At 41.3% G+C, this 19461-nt stretch overlaps 2 protein-coding genes across 4 annotated transcripts; one reads left to right on the top strand and one right to left on the bottom strand.

The window, feature by feature from the left end:
- The first annotated feature begins 1559 nt into the window (after positions 1-1559).
- phyhd1 (phytanoyl-CoA dioxygenase domain containing 1) lies at positions 1560-11737 on the top strand. 3 transcript variants are annotated; one of them, XM_036528269.1, is made up of 11 exons: positions 1560-1653; positions 2638-2796; positions 3250-3325; positions 3504-3551; positions 3768-3823; positions 4206-4268; positions 4499-4520; positions 5184-5312; positions 7653-7769; positions 10136-10262; positions 10686-11737. In XM_036528269.1, exons 1-11 carry the CDS (start codon positions 1621-1623, stop codon positions 10729-10731), a joined length of 876 nt encoding a protein of 291 aa, XP_036384162.1. In that variant the 5' UTR covers positions 1560-1620; the 3' UTR covers positions 10732-11737. The 3 variants fall into 3 exon arrangements, with proteins under 3 accessions (XP_036384162.1, XP_036384164.1, XP_036384163.1); XM_036528270.1 differs by lacking the exon at positions 1560-1653 and adding an exon at positions 2127-2227; XM_036528271.1 differs by lacking the exon at positions 10686-11737 and having other exon boundaries at positions 10119-10242.
- Positions 11738-14398: 2661 nt separating this feature from the next.
- Positions 14399-19441, bottom strand: dolk (dolichol kinase). Its single transcript, XM_036528413.1, has 2 exons — positions 19365-19441; positions 14399-17716 (listed from the first exon to the last, which is right to left on the bottom strand). The coding sequence occupies exon 2, from the start codon at positions 17573-17575 to the stop codon at positions 16004-16006; it is 1572 nt and encodes a 523-aa protein (XP_036384306.1). The 5' UTR covers positions 17576-17716; positions 19365-19441; the 3' UTR covers positions 14399-16003.
- Between the last annotated feature and the right edge of the window lie 20 nt (positions 19442-19461).

Here is a 19461-nt window from a genome sequence, read left to right as displayed (position 1 = left end):
GCACACCAACTCAGACCATTTTTTTGGTCTGAGTTGGCGTGCAGTTGCTCAGAAATTGGTCAATATCTACTTTATACCTATACAAGTTTGTTGATCCAATTAACAGTATTCACTTCTACTATCTAAAAATAAATAATAATAAATTCAAAGCAAAAGTGTCCAAGGCAGCATTGCTGAGCTAGACAAGGTTGTTGGATTACAGATTCAGAATTTAGATAAAATCCATATGTAAACACCTCCAGATTTAAGTGGCTGGACAGGGCATTCACTAATTTTTATGTGAGTATTATCGTAGTGACAGATAATTCCAAAATTTTATCAGCTGGCAACAATGGCAAACCAATACATTAATCTGTTTCTAATTAAGATAGTGACATACATGTTAAGCTTGTAAGCTTTCCTTTGTGCTTTGTGTTAACACGTTATTTGTTGTAGACCACAGTTTCTCAACCTTGGTTCTGGGTATGTAAAGGCTACTTTTCATTGTTTTTGATCTCTGTTAAGTAGGATTTATTGAATCCTTAACTGAACATTGAGCTGGATTTGATCTTTTCAAACTGTTATTAGCTTTAAATTCTTAATGGAGGTTATTCTTAATGTTATTTGAGGTGTGTTTGGACTAATAAAAGAAAAGATGTTTTCTCAACTCTTATTAATGACTTGCCTTTAATTGCTAGGGTTGAGAAATTGTGCTCTAGACCTTTTTTCCTTACATATCGCTACTGCATTTGTTAGTATCTTGTTGAGTGTCATCCAGTTCTGTATGCTTTGATATAGATTACATTGCACGAAGATACAAATGTTATTGATAAATGTGTTAAGTAGTGCTTGTGAGACATGGCCAGTGGTGACAGCAAAATTATAAACTGACAATTCACAAACATTACCCATAAAGTTCTTATTGTTCTGTTTTATTTTTGGTCATTAATAAATTACAACATATTATCCTTTAAGTTGCCAAAACTGTTATATTAATTGACAGGTTGAACATAAATGAATTGGGATGACTTTGCTGTGTAGTACACTTATAACATCATCTGTCATTTTCAGTATTAACATTTTTTAATAAAGTGCCCTAAGGTTGTCATTCCTTTCTCTTACTTTTTTTTCCACAGGTCTGACATTAAAATACAATAAAGTAAAATTTATAAATGCCAACCTGTGTTTTTTCGGTCCGTAATCATTGTGTTCTGTTAAAGTTGGGGCTGGGACGTCTGTGAAAAGTCGGGTCGTTTTCTCTCGCAGGACGTTTGTGGATAGTAAAAACAGAACTTTTATGTACTGGATAGTATTTTAGTTCCACAGGGAGGCGCACTCTGCTCATTCAATAAATACAATTATATACATATTTTTGCACTCATTTTGCATTTATTGTTATACGATGTTGTCGAAATGGTGGATATGTTTCGAAAACGTAAACAGAAAATGTAAAAAGAAAGAATGAATAAGCAAACGATTGCCTCGCTATTCATGAAAGAGTTAAAGTCCAAAAGCCTATTATTGGCTTTTGGAAGTTACAGTTTAATCTTGTATGACATGATCACATGGTGCCTCAGGATCGTTCAAGTGTTCAGGTTCCCGGATGACAGCATTTTCTCGTGCAAAAGTTGCATAGATAGCATGGAAGTTTTAACGGATGAGGGGGTCAAAAAGGTTGGTGTCCGTGGTTGTGTTAGAATTATTTTTCCAAATTAAACCTGTATGACGTTAAATTGGTGTAACATACTAACCTACTATTGTTGCACGGTGTTTCCTTTGGGCCTTCGTATAGCGAGTACAATATACACACGTTACCGTTTAGCAGTGGTCACTGCAAGACTAACAACTTTATTTGACTAGACTGAACTCTGTACCATGACGAACGAAGATACAGATTAGTGCGGTCGTTGACTGCGCACGCGGCTTGCGGTTGTATTAGTAAATTGTTGTAGAGAAGGAGGGAGTTTGGAGTGAGAAAGAATTTTAGTAACAACTGTAACTTCAGATGTTCCTGCATGCTAGGTCATAAACAGGCTTAACTGCTTTGGTGGAAAAAGATCCACCCGAAAGCATTTTGTGCTTAGCTTCTACTGGCACGTTAAATAACTCTGGCTTCACTTTGCCAGCCGTTACCATGGCTTTCCAAAAGCAGTTCTAAGGCTGTTGCGTATGTTCGTTTTCGTTTCACAGATCTGAAAAATTAAGAATGATTATCTGAATATATTGAAGGAGTCGGACAATCAGTTGGGTAAATTAACGGAAAATGCATTGATTGTATGTAATGCACGTGGAGGTACTTGTTTTAGGAAATGATGGCGCTGTATTAAGTAAAACTTGATTGACTGCAGTCACGTACAATTCTGAAAGCTGAAAAAGCAGACATCCTGAAATATTTTCCTGAAAGGAAGTGCTCCGTGAAACGGAACAAATGACAGTGACTAACTAGCGAACTAAGTAAATAAGCAGCCACTGAAACTTAAAAAAGGTTCTCAATGCTTACTTTGCACGGTGCATGTAGTTTGAAAATTAAACAAATTGTGCATATGTCCGTAAGTAATTAAAACAACTTTCGAAACGAAAGCGGGTCGTTAAAACTGTGATTATGCTGGTCTGGATGGTTATACCGGGAGTGTGAGGATATATGTGTTCGTGTGGCAGTACCAGAAAGATGGGTACCTGGTTCTGGAGGGGTTCCTGGACCCAGAGGAGTGTGATGTGCTCAAGGCCAGAATGAGCGAGATCGTGGAGAGGATGGATACCCCAGAACATTGCAGGATCCAGTTCTCCACCAATCATGAGGAGCAGCTGAAGAAACAGGTACCCCGTTTAAAATATATTATTATTATTATTATTAATAATAAATTTTCTTAGTTTTAGATTTTGGCTTCCTTCCTGTGCAATATTCAAGTATTAAGTCTGTTCTCAGTTCCTTGTTTTAATGTGCATTGGACTTTATTTGCATGCGCCCTGCTGTATGCATTAAAGATGCAGGTAGGATGTTTCTTCCCCCCTCCCAGTCATCTCCCTCTTGAGTATACCATTATAACGGAAGAAGAATAGTTATTTTCATAGACAAAGCGCTTTTCTGTTAGTTTTGAAATGATAACCCTGCCCAGTGACTAACTCTCACCTGAGTGCCAAAGTGTCTTAGAAAATTTTTAGAAAATGTCTTAGCTTTAAAAAGTAGTTATAAGGCAACCTGCCAGTATTTTAGAATTCATTGCACCTTTAACAAAGGCATTTCATGTAAGCCACCATTTGTTTCTCCAGGGGAGTTCTGACTATTTTATTACCAGTGGGGACAAGATTCGCTTCTTCTTTGAAAAAGGTGTTTTTGATGAGAAAGGTAATCCAGATGTGTGTGTGTGTGTGTGTGTGTGTGTGTGTGTGTGTGTGTGTGTGTATGTGTGTGTCTGTGTGGGTCATTGTTACAACTGGGACTTCACAGAAAATTGACATGAAATATTTGAAACAGGATTTTAAAGTCAAAGAAGTTCCATGTAGATGTCTTTCTTAATGTTTAGGGGAATTTATCGTGCCAAGAGAGCGCGCTCTGAACAAAATTGGACATGGTGAGTGGTGGTATTTTCTCGCTGATTTTGTATATTTTTATGCTTAAGGGACTTTGTTTGGTATGTTAGTTTGATGTTGAGTAATTTACTGTTTTCTGTGGTAAATGTTGCACAATCAGTGTCATCCAATTTTGGTTTTATGTATAAATATTGTCATATGTATGGAACTATTGTCCCTGTTGTCTCTTGATATATTCTTGTTTTGTCACATTACAGCATTGCATGCTTATGAGCCCCTGTATAAAAATGTCACACATTCCCAAAAGGTCCAGGTGAGACTGAGTGAAGAGCTACCCCTCTCTTACACTTTTTATTCATTGTTTTCTGGCATAACACAGGAAAGGAGTTGTGAGGGGACGTAACAATCACAGCTGTACTCATTTAGCAATTTTGTGTATGGTTTGAACCTGAGAATGTTGTGAGTCATTTGAAAGTAGTTGCCTGCGATTGGTTGTCTCAAATTTTCAGCAAATTTTCAGTTAAACAGCTTTGGATTTGGCTGATTGTATCTTGCTGTAAATAACATCCGTCTTCCTTGTTTTATTTTAAATAGTTCACCTTTTTATAATAGCAGTGTATGATCAAATTGAACCAAAGCCTGTTTTCAAAGCAGTATTAATGTGAAATGAATAAATGATTTTTGTCTTTCCCCAGAACATGGCTAGGAAGCTGGGCTTACAGTGTCCTGTGATTTTACAGAGCATGTACATATTTAAGGTACAGTAGACGCTTGTCTGTGTGCTGATCAGATGTGATACAGCAGGTCTGTTAGCTGTATCAAAGGAAACTGTTCTGCTGACACCCTTAAATCACCTGAATGGTCATAAGGATCCATGTGGACCTACAAAACTCTGTGCTCTTTGTCTGGAATAATGACACTGAAACTGCAACACTTGGAAATCCTGTCACTCTGCTAATTCTCTCTCATCACTGATTGTGTTTTACAGCAACCTGGAATTGGTGGAGAAGGTAGGAGACGTCCACAGAACACTGAATTCATGGGGCCTTTGTATATTAAAGACCAGTGAAGCTGCTGAAATTGCTTGTTGCTTCAGTACTTCAAACCTGAATTGTATATGAAAGAGCACTGTAATGAACATCTTAGCTTAAACTGAAAGGCCCATTTATGGTAAAATAATGGTATACAGAAGAGTGGGGTTCTCTCATGTGACAGTCATGGTTTGTGATATGCCTGGATAACTGGACAGCACTTGAAAATGGCTGGAAGTTTTTCTGTGACATGTTAAGAGATTCTTAAATACACAGAACTCCATCAGTTCCATTGTAAACAGTTCCTATTTGGTTTATCAGGGGTTAGTAATTGAAATATAATGTGGAGAGTGCAGGACAGCAGCGTGGCATTGAGGTAAGGAGCAGGGCTGTTGAGCAAAAAGTTGGTTTTATTCTCTGATGGGGCACTGCTGCTTTATTCTTGGGCAAGGTACCTAACCCAGAATCGCCTCCATCTGTATAAATTTAAAACATTGTAAAAATGATAATCTATGTATCTTGCTCTGGATAAGAGTGTCTGCTAAATGACTAATTGTGTAATGTTAAAAATAAATCCTGATGTTATACCAGGCCGTTACTATGACAGTGGGGATTGGTACTCTTTGTCACGCTGTCCCATAGTGACGCCGCACCAGGACGCCACCTTCCTGCACACGGAGCCACTGGGCCGGGTGATGGGCGTGTGGATAGCGCTGGAGGATGCCACGCTGGAGAATGGCTGCCTGTGGTTCATCCCTGGGTCCCACAAAAGTAGGACACGCTCACAGAAACCCTGTCAAACCGCATTACCCCACCTTAGGGTCATATGCTGGAAAGCCCTCCCACCCAACATTTCCTGTTGATCTTGGCCCGGGTCTTATCTGCCTGCAGCCCCCTCATTCTATCAGCATAAAGAGCTCACGCTGAGGAGATGAGGACCTTTGAGACATAAAACCTTAATGTCTGTCTCGCCAATATGACAGATTAACATTAATTCCCTTGGCCAACAAATAGAAATGGTGTTCCTTATAGTCTCCTTAAACATTTCAGTAGCATCAGCCACTAAAAATATTAAGCTGGACAAATAACATCCCATAGTTCTTAGCTCATTTTTCTTGCCTTCATTTTCTGAAGTTATGAAAATCATACTGATTATATCATAGTAGCCAACACAATATTACCAGCTACAGGTAATTGGACTGTAGCAATGTAGTGTCAATATATAGGAGCATTAATAAGAATAAGAATAAGAAATACTTAATTAATCCCGAAGGAAATTTGAGTGTCACAACTGCACCGTCCGGCACACATCAAAAACAACAAAAGAATAAATTGAATAAAATAAATAGAGAGGTATAAAATACAACAAATAGAAAGATTTTTGTGCAATTATGCATTGTGCAGTACTTCTGTAGTTGTCATATAATAAATAAATGAGAATAGTGAGATGGAGAAGTTATCATCCTTGTGCTATGATTATATACATAGTATAAAATGAATTATGAAACAAGAGTAAGGGGGGGACAGCACAGGGCATCAGGTGCCAAACTGCATCCCTTAGCTGTGTATATTAATTGTTTAAAGATAAAGTTAATGTCAAACTATTAATTTAAGTAATTTTGCTTTGTATCATTAATATAGATATTACAACTATGGTTATAGATTAGCCTATCACTAGTTTTGTACACATGATGTGTTCTGTGTATGGGAAGATACGTGTGTTATTTATAACCATAAGCAATGTTTGGATACACACAGGTGGCTGACTTGGCAGGGTGCTTGCGCAGGTCTTGAAAGTCTTAAAAAGTATGGAATTTTGAATTGCTGTTTTCCAGACCTTGAAAAGTCTGGAATTTTGTGTGAAAGTCTTGAAAAAGTCTGGAAAAAAGGTTAGCTCATAGTAGAATTTGACAGTGCACAAATACACAAAAACATTTTAAAATACGTAATATATGAAGAAAAGCAAATAAAAAGTTGATATGATTTCGCTAGCTGGTCACATAAATGTGCTGGAGTGATATCCAATCAAAGCTTGTGTTACCTTGTCAACTTGAGTGGGCCAGTCACGTTATTCGTTGAACGGGCGTCCGAAACTAGGAAGTAAACATCTCACATGTGTGAAGCAGACAACACACTCCGTGAGAGGACGTCCAGGTAAAATTTGTTTTATAATGTTTTTTGTTGTTGTTTCTCATGACAATCTGATGCAATGACTACAACCTGTATAATGTACCGTGAAGATCGCAGTTGTAACGTTAACTACAGCATATGGCTAACGTTACAGCAAGCTGCGTTAGATTATCAACTGCTAGGACTTGGTCTGTTTAACAAATTAACAACAGCAGAAAAAATTAACTTGAATCAGATTAACTTTATCAGTGTCATGTCATGTAAATATGCAATAAGGCCATGGCTGCACGCCCATGATGATGTGTAATAAGAGCAGTTTGTACATAGACACGTCTGTGCATGGTAACGTTAGCTTCCACATAGCTATATGAATTAGTAAACTTTAATGCATCTGTTCTTATGCCGTAAGAACTATCTTGCCTGCAGTTAGTGTTTCACACTGAGCAAGCTTTTCCTTTAACAAAGAAACTCGCAGTGTTGGTCTGGACCGCAGCCTGCTGTTACTAAGTTGACACACGTAGCTAGCCCAGTGCTGCCAGCAGAAATGGGTCGTTGCGTGTTTTCGAACTTATGGCTCCAACACCCGAAGTTTAAAAATTGGACAGTTTTGAAAAAGTCTGGAAAACGTCTGGATTTTTTATTTGGGAAAAGGGCAAGCACCCTGCTTGGGTACACTTTATCATATTAGGAACATCATAAAAACAAGTGGCCAATTATCATTAGCCTTAAGTCATTACATTTCATTACTTCTTACATTCAGTTAACAGACGCTCTTATCCAGAGCGACTTCTAGAACAAAAGAACAGAAGTGTATCCATTGAAGATGAAAGAGTAACAGTGTCAGACCAGGTCACTGCAGTTGAATTAATACTCTTCACACACATTGGGCTGTCTAAACCATGAAACACTGCATCTCGCAGGGTGTTTTGCATGACACAATGCAGGTTATGACAGGTTTTCCATCTCCTCTCTCAACCCCAGATGGAATCACCAGGCGAATGGTCCGCACCCCAAAGGGGACCTTGCCCCTGACGGACTTTGTGGGAAGAGAGCGGGGCTATGACAATAATCTGTTCATTCCTGCTCCAGTCAAGAAAGGTGAGGGCCGTCCTGCGCACACACCAGCAGCAGAGGGAGAGGGAAGAGCCTTATCTAAGGTCATACAGTCTCTGTCCGTTTCCCTGGTTAATGAAAAAGCAGAGGAGTGGAAAATTAACTGCATTAGTAAAAATGAGCTGAGTCATGTTTAGGCAACTGGGAACAGTGAACTCTTAGGGGCTCATTAATCAATGAAATCCAGCAGCATTACTGACATTACTGTGTGAGAGGCAGAATGCAGAGCTGCACCAAGGTCAGTATTTGCAAAGGATGGCACGTCTGGGGTGAGGTTAGGAGGTTAGAGCTGAGCTGGGGTCACAGCTGGGGTCAGAGGGCAGGTCTGAAGTAGGGCTGGGCCATATGGACCAAAAATCATATCTCAGTATTTTAGGCTGAATGGAGATAAACGATATATATCTCGGTATTTTCTACAAAGTGGGCTAAATGTTCAGTAAAGTCAAAGCCACGTGTGAGCTGTCACAAGCACTTTTATTAAAAGAGACTGTGATCAAAATAAAATGCAAAAACAGGGTTTCCTTCCCTATTTGAAAATATATAGCTGCAAAACATTTAAATGAAAAATTAAATTAAATAAATAGCCTATATTAAATAAAAATAGGCCTATCTCTGAGAATGCTCCTTAAGTTGTTTTCAACAACAATAACAGACTGATTAAAATAGAGTACAATTACAGGTTTTCCTCTCCTGCTTGACAAAACACACAGCTGTGCAAATAACAATAAAAATGTAAAAAAAACAAAAATAACAACAGGCCTGTCCTGTTTGAAAATATACAGCTGCACAATATATCAACATGTAAGTGAAAAAATATATAAAATAAACAGCCTATTTTAAAAACAGGTTTATGTTGGTAGCACTTTCTGATAAGGTATTTCAGACTATCAAAATACGCTACCTGTAGGTTTATGTTGAGAACATTTTCTGATAAGACATTTCAGACTATCGCAATATGCTATCTGTAGGTTTATATTGGTAGCACTTTCTGATAAGGTAAATCAGACTATCAGAACATTCTATAGTTATATCCTGGTAGTTTTTTCTGATGAAGTTTCAAATATCAAAATATGCTACTAAGTTGGTACACTGGTATTGATTAGAGTGTGTTGATGGACAAACTAGACTACGTCAGCATGTAAACTAGACTGTCAAAATACATACAGTTTATGTGATGGATAAACTATAAGTGGGCTATGCCTATTATTAAAGTTACTTGACAGCATTTTTGAAATTGCTGTTGGATGAACAATAATGTACTGTAAAACTTTTATTTGCTTTAATTACTTAACTTTAACGGCGTTTATTGGCAATGATAAGAGACCTGCATTTATTTCACCTAAAGCCCTCAGGCTTCTGCAAGTTATTGGTAGCTGAACTGTCCAGGGAATTTCACCAGTTTTTTTTTTTCCCCAAGTAGCCTACTTAACAAACATTATACAGCACTCTTTGGTAGCAACTCAAACAGGAATCACTAATAAAGTAAGTTAAACATTGTCATTGCAACCTATGATGGGAAAGCACAGTCTGTAAGAATAGCAGTATCACTGTGAATTTAGGCTACCATGATCTGAAAGACACCTTGTTTTGTTCGTTTATATTTAATCTAATTCATGAACACATGAACATGAATAAGGCAAATTGAATTAACTAAAACAACCTCATTTAGCCTAATGTAAAAAATTATTTGTTTGCGTTATTTCGTTTTTTAGCCACAAAAAATAAATAGGACTGCTGTAAACATTTTAACCCACTGCTCTTTCGTTTTATAGTCACAAAAAGTAAATATAATTTTCTCTGGCGTTTATTTGAGGCAGGTGTTTATTTCACTGAAAGGGGTGCAAGTATGAGGCCTGCGTTTATTGGAGACTCGGCTATTATTGGAAGTTTTACGGCAGTTAGCTTAGATCCATTTTCTGAGAAGGTATAAAAAGAATTACCAACCTTTTTTGGCCTCTAGGGTAGTATAACCTATTTGCAGTAGTATTTCCCGATGGGGTAGCAAAGATCGATAGATATGACTATCAATCTACGCTATGGTAGGACATTTCGTTAAGGTAGGACAAATCGACAGAACACCGGGTTTGCGCGCAGATGCAGAGGGAGAGTGGGGGTGGGGATGCGCAGAGAGTGTGAGAGAGGAGAGATGCAAACACTGGCACGGCTTTACGGAAGAAATGGGTTGTATAACACAACATCATACTATATCGATATAAATGGTATTGTCTCATCCTATATCTCATTTGAAAATATATCGATATACCTTAAAAAGTCAATATACCGCCCAGCCCTAGGAAGTGAGGTTATGAAATATTGGGGTTGGCCTATGACCAGGAGATGCACCTGCACAGGAGGGGTGGTTCTGATCCATGGGGAGGTGGTCCATCGCAGTGCCCACAACTCATCCGACCAGTCGCGTCATGTCTACACCTTCCACATCATGGAGTCCCAGGACACCCACTGGAGCCCTGAGAACTGGTGAGTGCAAGGCATTGTGGGAAATATGGGGGGCATCTAATGAGATCCGCGTCTCATGGAAAGATGGGGAAATGGGGATTTCAGTAGGCCAAACGTTACGATAACATTTTATAGACGTGCTTATGGGAGGTTGCATCAGGAGCTCCATTAAGAGTTATCCACAACCTTTCACCTTTGGACTTTCCATAAGCATCACTGCAAACATTGCATAAAGATTGTGTATTGACTCACTCTTTGTGATTGCTAGGCTCTGAACTTCATATGGTGAAACGTATGGGTTAAAGAGCAGCGCTCAGCCTCTGATTCCCCATTGGTGTGCTGGCCAGATGTGAACACAGATGTGTGACAGATCCTCTCAGCATAACTTGTGGGGCTGCCGATGGTCACTGGAGAATGTGTGGTGTACTTCTCTGCTGCTTTCAGGCTACAGCCCACCCAGGAGCTGCCCTTCCCTCCTCTCTACACCTGAACGGTCGCAGGGTCCCTGCCCCAGCACAGCTGAGTTCTGAATGAGAAGGCAGCCTTGAGCTCGTCAGTTTTCCAGAGGGACTACATTCTAACTGAATCATGATGACATAGGTTGTAACTCGTAGGAAAAACAACACATTTGATGCACTGAAGTGAAGCATCCGCTATCAAAGGCAGCATAAATGAAATTATTATAATATACCAATGCTGTTTTTAAATAACGTTTAAAAAAAACAATTTTGCGTTAGTTTGCATACAGTTAAAACACATTTTCCTCACATATATAAATTGTATCAGTGTAACCATGGGATCAAGCAACAGAAATAATAATAAACATTTCAGTGTTGAGATGTTCGTTGCTCCTCTACTGTTAGGCAAACACAAGCAGAAATTGAACATTTCTAAAGTTAACAGAACTGGACCTACCCACAATGTTCAATTACAAGCCTGGTCCTACTCTTAAAACTGCCTACTTTGTATTGCATACTTTTCTCATTTAATATGGGTGGGTCTCATTAGTGATGTACTTAGTACAAACATGGAACTATGATTAGTAGTGTACAAAGAACAGGAGCTTTTTTATGTTAGGGCTCTGTCTTTTTATGAATGGCCAAATTGAATTTAACTGAGCCAAACGTAATTACGCTTTAGGCCAGGTTCACACTACATTACTTTCAAAGTCGTCAGATCGCTGTACTGTTCACACTACACAACTTGCTGTCATATAATCGGGAATCTTGAAGTCGTTGTGGTTTGCACACTACATGACTGATCAGCGACGGGGGCGACACATTACAAGATCTTTTACCAGGAGGAATCTACGAGTCTGTCTGGTCTCCAAACTACGTTTTGTCACGAAAACACACGCAAGAGGTGACACGGGAAATGACACGATACCATACGCGAGACAGGGATTTTTTTCTTCCAAAAATGGCTACTGTAGACAAAGATATTATGCTCTGTAAGCAATATGGCCAAAATCTTATCTCACAGTATTTGTATTTTGACGGGGTACTGCTATTATTGATATTGTTTATGCAATTAAATTGTAATGTAAGAGTCACAGTCTTAAGTCATGAATTCATATTCACAATACTGCAGGAATTTATTTTTTTGAAAACATCAGAAAGGCATTGGTGCTCCTGCCAAAGTTCAACCAAATTTTCCTCCATTTCTTGGGTCCAAGCAGATCGTGGAACTTCTGCTGTAGCCATGCTTGTTGATGTTGTACAACTCCTCCCCTGGGTTTCTCCTCACCCCGTGTCTTGCACTCTCATTGGCTGTAGCTTGTCGCTGCGCTCACTGCCAGTCACAACCAGGTCACAACACTTTTCACACTACAGGATTTGGACTCCCCGATAGGTCCAGATATTTAGCCTGCTAGATATGTCGGGTGTCTGTGAGACATCAGCGAGTCTCTCGGATAGCGTCTTTTGCGAGCCCCGAGCAAACCCCGATTTGCCTCTGATCTGGGGCTTTTGTCGGCGATCTCCAAAAACTGTTGGTGCATGGAAAATCAGGGCTAAAATCGTGTAGTGAGAACCTAGCCTTAGGCACCATCAGATAGACACTCCTATAGGACTCAGGGTGTGGCTGTTTTCAGAAGAGAAAAAAAAACATTCTTTTACACAGAGGCCAGGTTGAACAAATCCCACCGTTTATTGTGTCCTATTCTGATGTCCATTCCCTTTAAACCCAACATTAACCATTCAGAGACAGAGGGAACACACAGGTGTTGGAAAGAAGTACATGCTACTTAAGAAAGCAAATTCTGGTACACAATATACACATACAGCAACACTGCTAAAATTGATATTTTCAGTGAAGTAAACACTGAATATACAATGTCGGTCTAAGCATTTGATTACTTGATACAATAGCAAGCAAATATTATTATAAATAGGGCAGATTGTATCATGTTAGAAGCCAGCTCAGGCTTAAAGGCATGGAATTTCACATGGTGTTTTAGCAGGTAACTTGAGTAATCATGCAGCAGCTTTAGAGGGTAATTATGGCTTTCAGCTTCATAGTGCAATTATATTCAAAGAATGGGGAAATGCAGCTGGTACCATCTTTGGTGAGGTCTTCACTCCTCTTCATATTTGTAGTCTACACTAACAGTTATTTCTACCCCTGAATCAGTGACCTCACTCATGGGTAAGCTGCACTGCCTACACTGGATAACTCATGTACAGTCTGATCAGATAAGGCCAGGTATTGTAAGTGTTCCCCCTGTTGTTTAAGCTCAGGCCCCACAGGTAGTGGTAAGAGGCACCAGGCCTGGACCCCAAACAGTTCCACACAGCTGCCCATGACAAAGTGAAGCCTGAGACAGCAAGCACACATAACTCATTGTGCTGTTAGTTAACACAGCACAGACAGATATGTTCCATCTTTCCTGGTTGGCTCGGAGACTTGTCAGGGACACCATGGGTTTGTGCCCTTATCTACTCTGCTCTTAAGGAGGTGGAGAAAAATGTCAGCTTATTGATTTGTTCTATTATAGGCATTATTACAATTTCCTTAGGGATATCAAGTTGCCTTGGATGATTGTCCTATAATACTTAGTGTTACTATGAATACATTTGAAAGTGAACAGGTTCCTCAAGCATGAGACAATCTGCCATGCAGTGCTGTACAGGTGTCTGATCACTGATTCCATTTTGGTGCAGAGTAGAGTGAACAAAAAGCCAAAGCAAAGTGTGTTCACAGATCACAAAGCAAGCAGAGAATGCACCAACCTAAAAGGGAGCGTAAAGACACAAAAAGAAAAAATATATCTTCATGCACAGATTTCAACATTTCATGGTTATACCACTGCTTTTAACCCAACCAGCTGGTTTAAACTGATTTAGCATTTGTGGTCAAAACTCACAAACACGTCCCACAACGTGGAGGTAATGTAGTTTTAACCAGTCATTTCATAAATACTAGGCGTATAAAAGGGACACACAACAGATTGAACTGAACATGCTGAACTTCAAATGTATGGTCCATTTGCTCTGTGCAGATGCAGAGCTAACACTATCTGTAGACGAAGTGAAAAGAAATGGAGCAATCAGGAGTATATGGAGCATAGCTGATGTTATACCACCAGTATCTCATCATATGCAAAATCACACACTGACTGAAAAGAAACTGAAAACAAAATGCAGCCAGATAAGATTAATTACCTTGGCAACAGCTACATGACTATACATTCCTTAAGTCTTGATCTAGTTTTGAAGCCATTCTCTGGGACCCCCACCTGTTTTCTTCATCAATCCAGATCTGGCATACAGTGAATCGGCAAGCACTACAGTCCATTAATCAAACTATGTAAATAATGGTTAACATGCAACTTCTAAACTATCAGTGTTTCATCACACATATTCAGTAGGCACACATACTGGGCAGCCAAAGGCATGGACAGGGAAAAGTATGCGCTGTGTATTAGTGGAAAACAGTAATTGCTTTACATGTGACTAAAACATTAGTGTAAACACGTCATTTGGATATACAAAGACCAGTCTCCACCTCACGTCACTGTATATCACAAAAAAATTCACAGCATCAAATTTGGTTTCATGACCAACCATTTCAGACGTATGATAGCATGCTAGGAACACGTAGGAAGACTCCATGACGATTCTGTACAATGAGACTGTGTTCCATGAGGAGGATGAGGAAAGAAACCTAAGTATTTTAGTATATTAGGGAATGGGGAGTAAGTGATGGGGTGGAAGGACAAATACACTATGCCAGGATGATTGCAGCACATGATTAACCATTGCAAAATCTGTCTGCTGTCAGACTTCAGGCAATCAGTAATGGGTCCAAAGGAAAGTACTATACATGTCCTTTTTTTAAAAAAAGGGCACAGGCAATGAGGAAAGCTTCAATAAACAGGGCAAGCACCAATACTGCTGGCTGTATCAGTAAATGAGTCCAGACACATTTCACATCTTTCTATGGATTCAAGTGCCTCCTATTGATTGATGTAATGTTAATGACATTTACCAGCCATTTTCCATAAAGATGTGTCTCCATCATACAGAGAAAGCCAGCCTGGACCTTCAAAAACAAAAGGGCAGCTTTCATTTATTTGTGATACAAAAGTCAAGCAACTGATCCTTCATATCAAAGACTAAGACAAAGGCAACTAGCAAGAGAAATCATTCCAGATTTACAGGAGGCAATTAAAAATGCTGGTACACCTGTGAAATATTCTTGAAAGCCTGCATACAACAAAACAGCACATTTTGCAACGAAATGGCCTCATATTAGCTGCCAATTATATTTAAAAAGCAGTTTTCCTTCATACACTATTTTTATCTCAAACCCCTCATATATTTGACAGTTTCAGCGGCTGAAGCTGCTGAACTGACAATCAAGCATCACATGGCGAAATTCAATCTCCCGTTTCATAATTCATGGGTTCTGAGTGCAACAGCACCCCTGGGGCAAACGCGTCTCCAAAGAACAAGCTATCCCAATACACATGAAAAACAAAGACGCTCTGCTCTAGAGCGCAGCACAGCAGCAGGGGGACCAATGGCTACAGCAACGCGCCCCGTGCTTAAAAAGCCGAGGGACGCTGCTGATGTACCCTCGAGCAGTGAGCTAAACATCAGGCTATACAAATGTATAACAGAACACGTAGAGCATAAGACTGTGGTTGTGACTGATTCTGGATACGAATGTCTGGCAAGCCGACAAAAATGATACGCTTAATTAATTAATTTTTTTACCAGTCTGCTGAAGGTAATAATTGCTTTCAATATTGTTACAGCTCAGTAAACACGTTTTTGTTCCGCAGCTGTCAATTTTAAAGATGGTGCCATGATATGTACTTGGGCTCATGCTTAAATTCTGTGCTATGAAAAGGGTTTTTTCCATATCCAAAGTACCATCATTTTCAATGCATCCTGATCAATTACTGTACTATCCAAAGCGGGTTTCCTTGCTTGAGTTATTTCTGCATGATACAATTGCTATAATTGTAGTTTATTTCTTGTACAAAAATATTACCCCATGAAATGCATACCTCAGATATATTTCGTTATACACACACAAGTCTCGGTGAAGTACAAAAACAGGTGTTGCTGGACAGCCGTCTTTTGTGTGGTTGTTATTGGGTCAGGCCTCTGTCCTGTATGGTTTACCACATAAGGATTGGATCCTCCAATCCCTTGTAAAATGTCTGGAGGCCAGGCCTTCAATTCATTACAATTATGAAGTTTCCTTCATAATTCTCAAAATCCACTGCTGCACTGTAAGGTCTGCAGCCATGATCAGAGCATGAGGAGGATGAAGAGGTAGAGGGGGAGGAGCAGGTTGTCTATTTGAGAGGTGTAGGCCTCCAGCAAGGAGACGAGGGCGATGGAGCCCACCACCCATGTGTAACTGGTGTTCAGGTTGATGGCCCCGTCGAAGATGAGGAAGAGCGCTACCGCAATGATCTGGGCAAAGATGGATGTGGCGGTGCCCTCCATGGTCTTCTTCGTCCCAGGCCAACGGATCTCGCCCATGCTGCTGCCGAACACTGAGGCCACTGTATCCCCAACGCCCACCGCCAGCACCCCGGCATAGGGCACAAGCCCCCCCGCGCCAGACAGGCTCCCCTTCGGGGCACAGGGGCCCGGGAAGAGCCAGACGGGCAGCGACATGCCCACCAGCAGGTAGATGTGGGTGAGGATGAGGGGCCCCGAGTCCCGCTCGTCAAGGAAGAGCGTGAGCAGCTGCCGCAGGAGCTGCCCCAGTGGCTGGATCCGGAAGTAGCGTACATACTCCAGCAGGAGAAATGCGGCCAGGCACGCCACCGCTGCCACGTGCAGCAGCTGCCGGTCGTACACCAGCCCTGGCACAAAGGTGGCCACCACAATCACGTGGAAGTACTTGCGCACCACCGTAGAGGCCTGGTGCTTCTTGGAACCAGAGGCCCGCTTGTAGTTCTGGTGGAGCACCACTGCTGAGGCCAGCACCGCCAGGAGGAGCCAGTAGGCCAGCAGGTAGAGCCGCCTTGGGCTGAGTGTGACGAACTCCAGCAGCCAGACGAGCGGGTGGCGGCGGATGAGCAGTGAGAGCCAGGGCATGATGATCCCCAGGCCCAGCACAGCTGTCATAGTGTGGAAGAAGAGCGACGACACCCAGGTCTCCGACTCCATGAAGCAGAAGAGCAGGGCAAAGAAGATGCCCAGCAGCAGGGAACCCACCACCACGACTGGCAGCAGGTAGTTGGCGGGGTCACCCTTCACCTCTGCCAGGTTGAGGGAGCGCTTGATGAGCTGGTTGATGATGAAGCTAACTCCGCCCACGATGAGCAGTGCCTCACCCGGCGTGAAGCAGCGCGGCAGCAGGTACAGCACAATCAGGCTGAGGTAGACAAAGATCAGCAGCACCTCCAGCACCTCAATCACCTCCGAAACTGTAAGTGCCTGCTTGGTGGTGTACATGACAGCGCTGCCGGCAAGGCCTGCCACCATGCACGTGTTGGTGGGCACAGGCCGCGTGATACCCAGGGCAATGAGCGACAGGAAGAGCGCCAGCATCATGCCCGTCACCGTCACCACCATGGAGAAACGCTCAAAGTAGACATTTCCCGAGGCCTCGCAGCGCTCCCGTAAGGCCAGGCCCAGCAGAGGCATCACCATGGAGGCTGGCACGATACCACTGTTGGCTGCCGGGCGGAACTGGAACACAGCTCCGCCCGACTTCAGCAGGCGGTCCCACTTGTGCTGCACGTAGAAGGCCTGGATGGCCAGGGCGATGGAGCACCACGACAGCTGGTTCCACACCACGAAGTGGACGCAGAGTACAATGGAGAACACTACCAGCGACTCCAAGATCACAGGATTGGTCAGCATGGCTGCTGCAGGGCAGGGCCCGCCTCCGCTACGCTTCCAGATGGATAACTTCACATGCAAAATCAGCCCTCCAGAGGTGTCAGTTTCTTTCTCTTTCACACTTTACCATTGTCTGTACATCCCTCTGGCCCACTGTGTCACCTAAAAGTAAATAAAAATAAATGGAACAATCATATGAAATGAGCACCACAATCAATAAAATGCATTTGCATTGTGCCAAGTGATTAGCTGAAGTGATTAGCTTGTGCGAGTCCTGCGTAAAAAGCCTTAGGTAGCGGGTTTCAGCGGCTACGTCACTCCCCGAGACCTGGTTAAGTAGTGGTTCGAAACTCGCCCGCCGACCCCCACCCGTTACAATAAGACATAAAGTGTGTTTGTTTCTTATACATTATCTTCACAAAAACATCATTTAAAAAAAAGAGAATGCCAAATTAATTTCAAGCGCAAGATACTTAAAACACAATTGCCTCAGTAAATATCCAGCTGTATAGATGGATAACATTGTAAAAAAATAAATAAAAATAACCGATAAGAGCGTCTGCTAAATGCCAGTAACGTAATATAAAAGTAATGTAATAAAGTAGGCCTCATAGCTGCGAGTCCGGGATGTTTTAGCTACATGGCAGTTCTTTCACCGTTCAATCTGACGGATGACGAATCTGTGTCTTTGGTCAGTTCCTAATTTCTTCTGTGTCGCTAGAGAGAACATAGACACTTGGATGAACTAAACCATGTGTTTATGGTAGCCCTGCAGTTGGTTGCAAAATCATTTCCAAATACCAGCCACGGATGATTCCGGAGGAGGGTAACTTAGTCAGCTCTGTAGGCCTTGCAAACGTGATTCGTCATATTTATATTCGCATTCTTAGCACGGTTGCTCTGTTTGGCCAAAGAGGTTTCAGTCTCGTTGATTTAGTTCCCTGTTCAACGGTTGCACTTCTTCACCACGAAAGAGAAGGAACCAGAGTAATAAATCTAGTTATTGCTTTTAACCGCATCCCCGTTTAAACGACCATTTTTGCTTGCATTCGTGATAAAATTGCTTTCCGTTCGCACTTAAAATAAGCAAGAACTTGTCTCTGTATTACCATTTTGTCACTAGAGCGAGAAATTCTTGAGGTGCTTTACATTCTTAAGGCTAAAGTGACTAATTTCCGCTAATCAGCTGTTAGATATTTAGCCGCCCAGCTACCCACACCGTTGCAAGCTTCTTAACATTACTCCGTCTGTAGGTTATTGACCAACTCACCTTGATTGATGACGGAACGTTTAATCAATTTTAGCAGACAAACCGTCTTTGATTTGTACTAACGTTACTAAATACCGTCAAGCATTCGAGCCTCCTCGTTTAGTAACAGATCTATGTCTCCACACTTGACGTTTTACCTAAAATTGTTGTTTTTTAAATTCTTTAAATGAGTAACTATCCAAAATCCAGGCAGGTAGCCGACGTTAGCAACATGGGTGAAACATAACCACACAGTAACCGAAGTACAAAATACTAACAATCTACTTAAGACCACTCTTTGTTCAGTCAGCCGATGCTTGAAACTACTTACCTTGCATCTACTGAGAAAAACGACCTACAGCCTGACTGAACTGACTCAATGAAATCTCAACAGAGAAGGATGCCGCTATCAATGCGGCCACTGGAAAAAAAGCACAAAGGTACCCAGCGTAGCTAACTAGAATGGATAGCCAGTTACACTGCAATGAATGACATGTATGGCATAAAGCACTAAACACATGGCTTACTACCTGGATGGAAAAGAGATGTACGTTCACTTACCCTTCAAGTGCCGCGCAAGCGTGTGAAAACAATGGTAACCCTATCTTTCTATGATGATGTCCGATCGGTACTTTTCCAGTCATAGCAGATGGGCGAA

The sequence above is a fragment of the Megalops cyprinoides genome, chromosome 5 (genome assembly GCF_013368585.1).
Source record: "Megalops cyprinoides isolate fMegCyp1 chromosome 5, fMegCyp1.pri, whole genome shotgun sequence".
NCBI lineage: Eukaryota > Metazoa > Chordata > Actinopteri > Elopiformes > Megalopidae > Megalops > Megalops cyprinoides.
The sequence above is the reverse complement of the archived record's forward strand: the minus strand, read 5'-3'. Positions and strand labels throughout refer to the sequence as shown.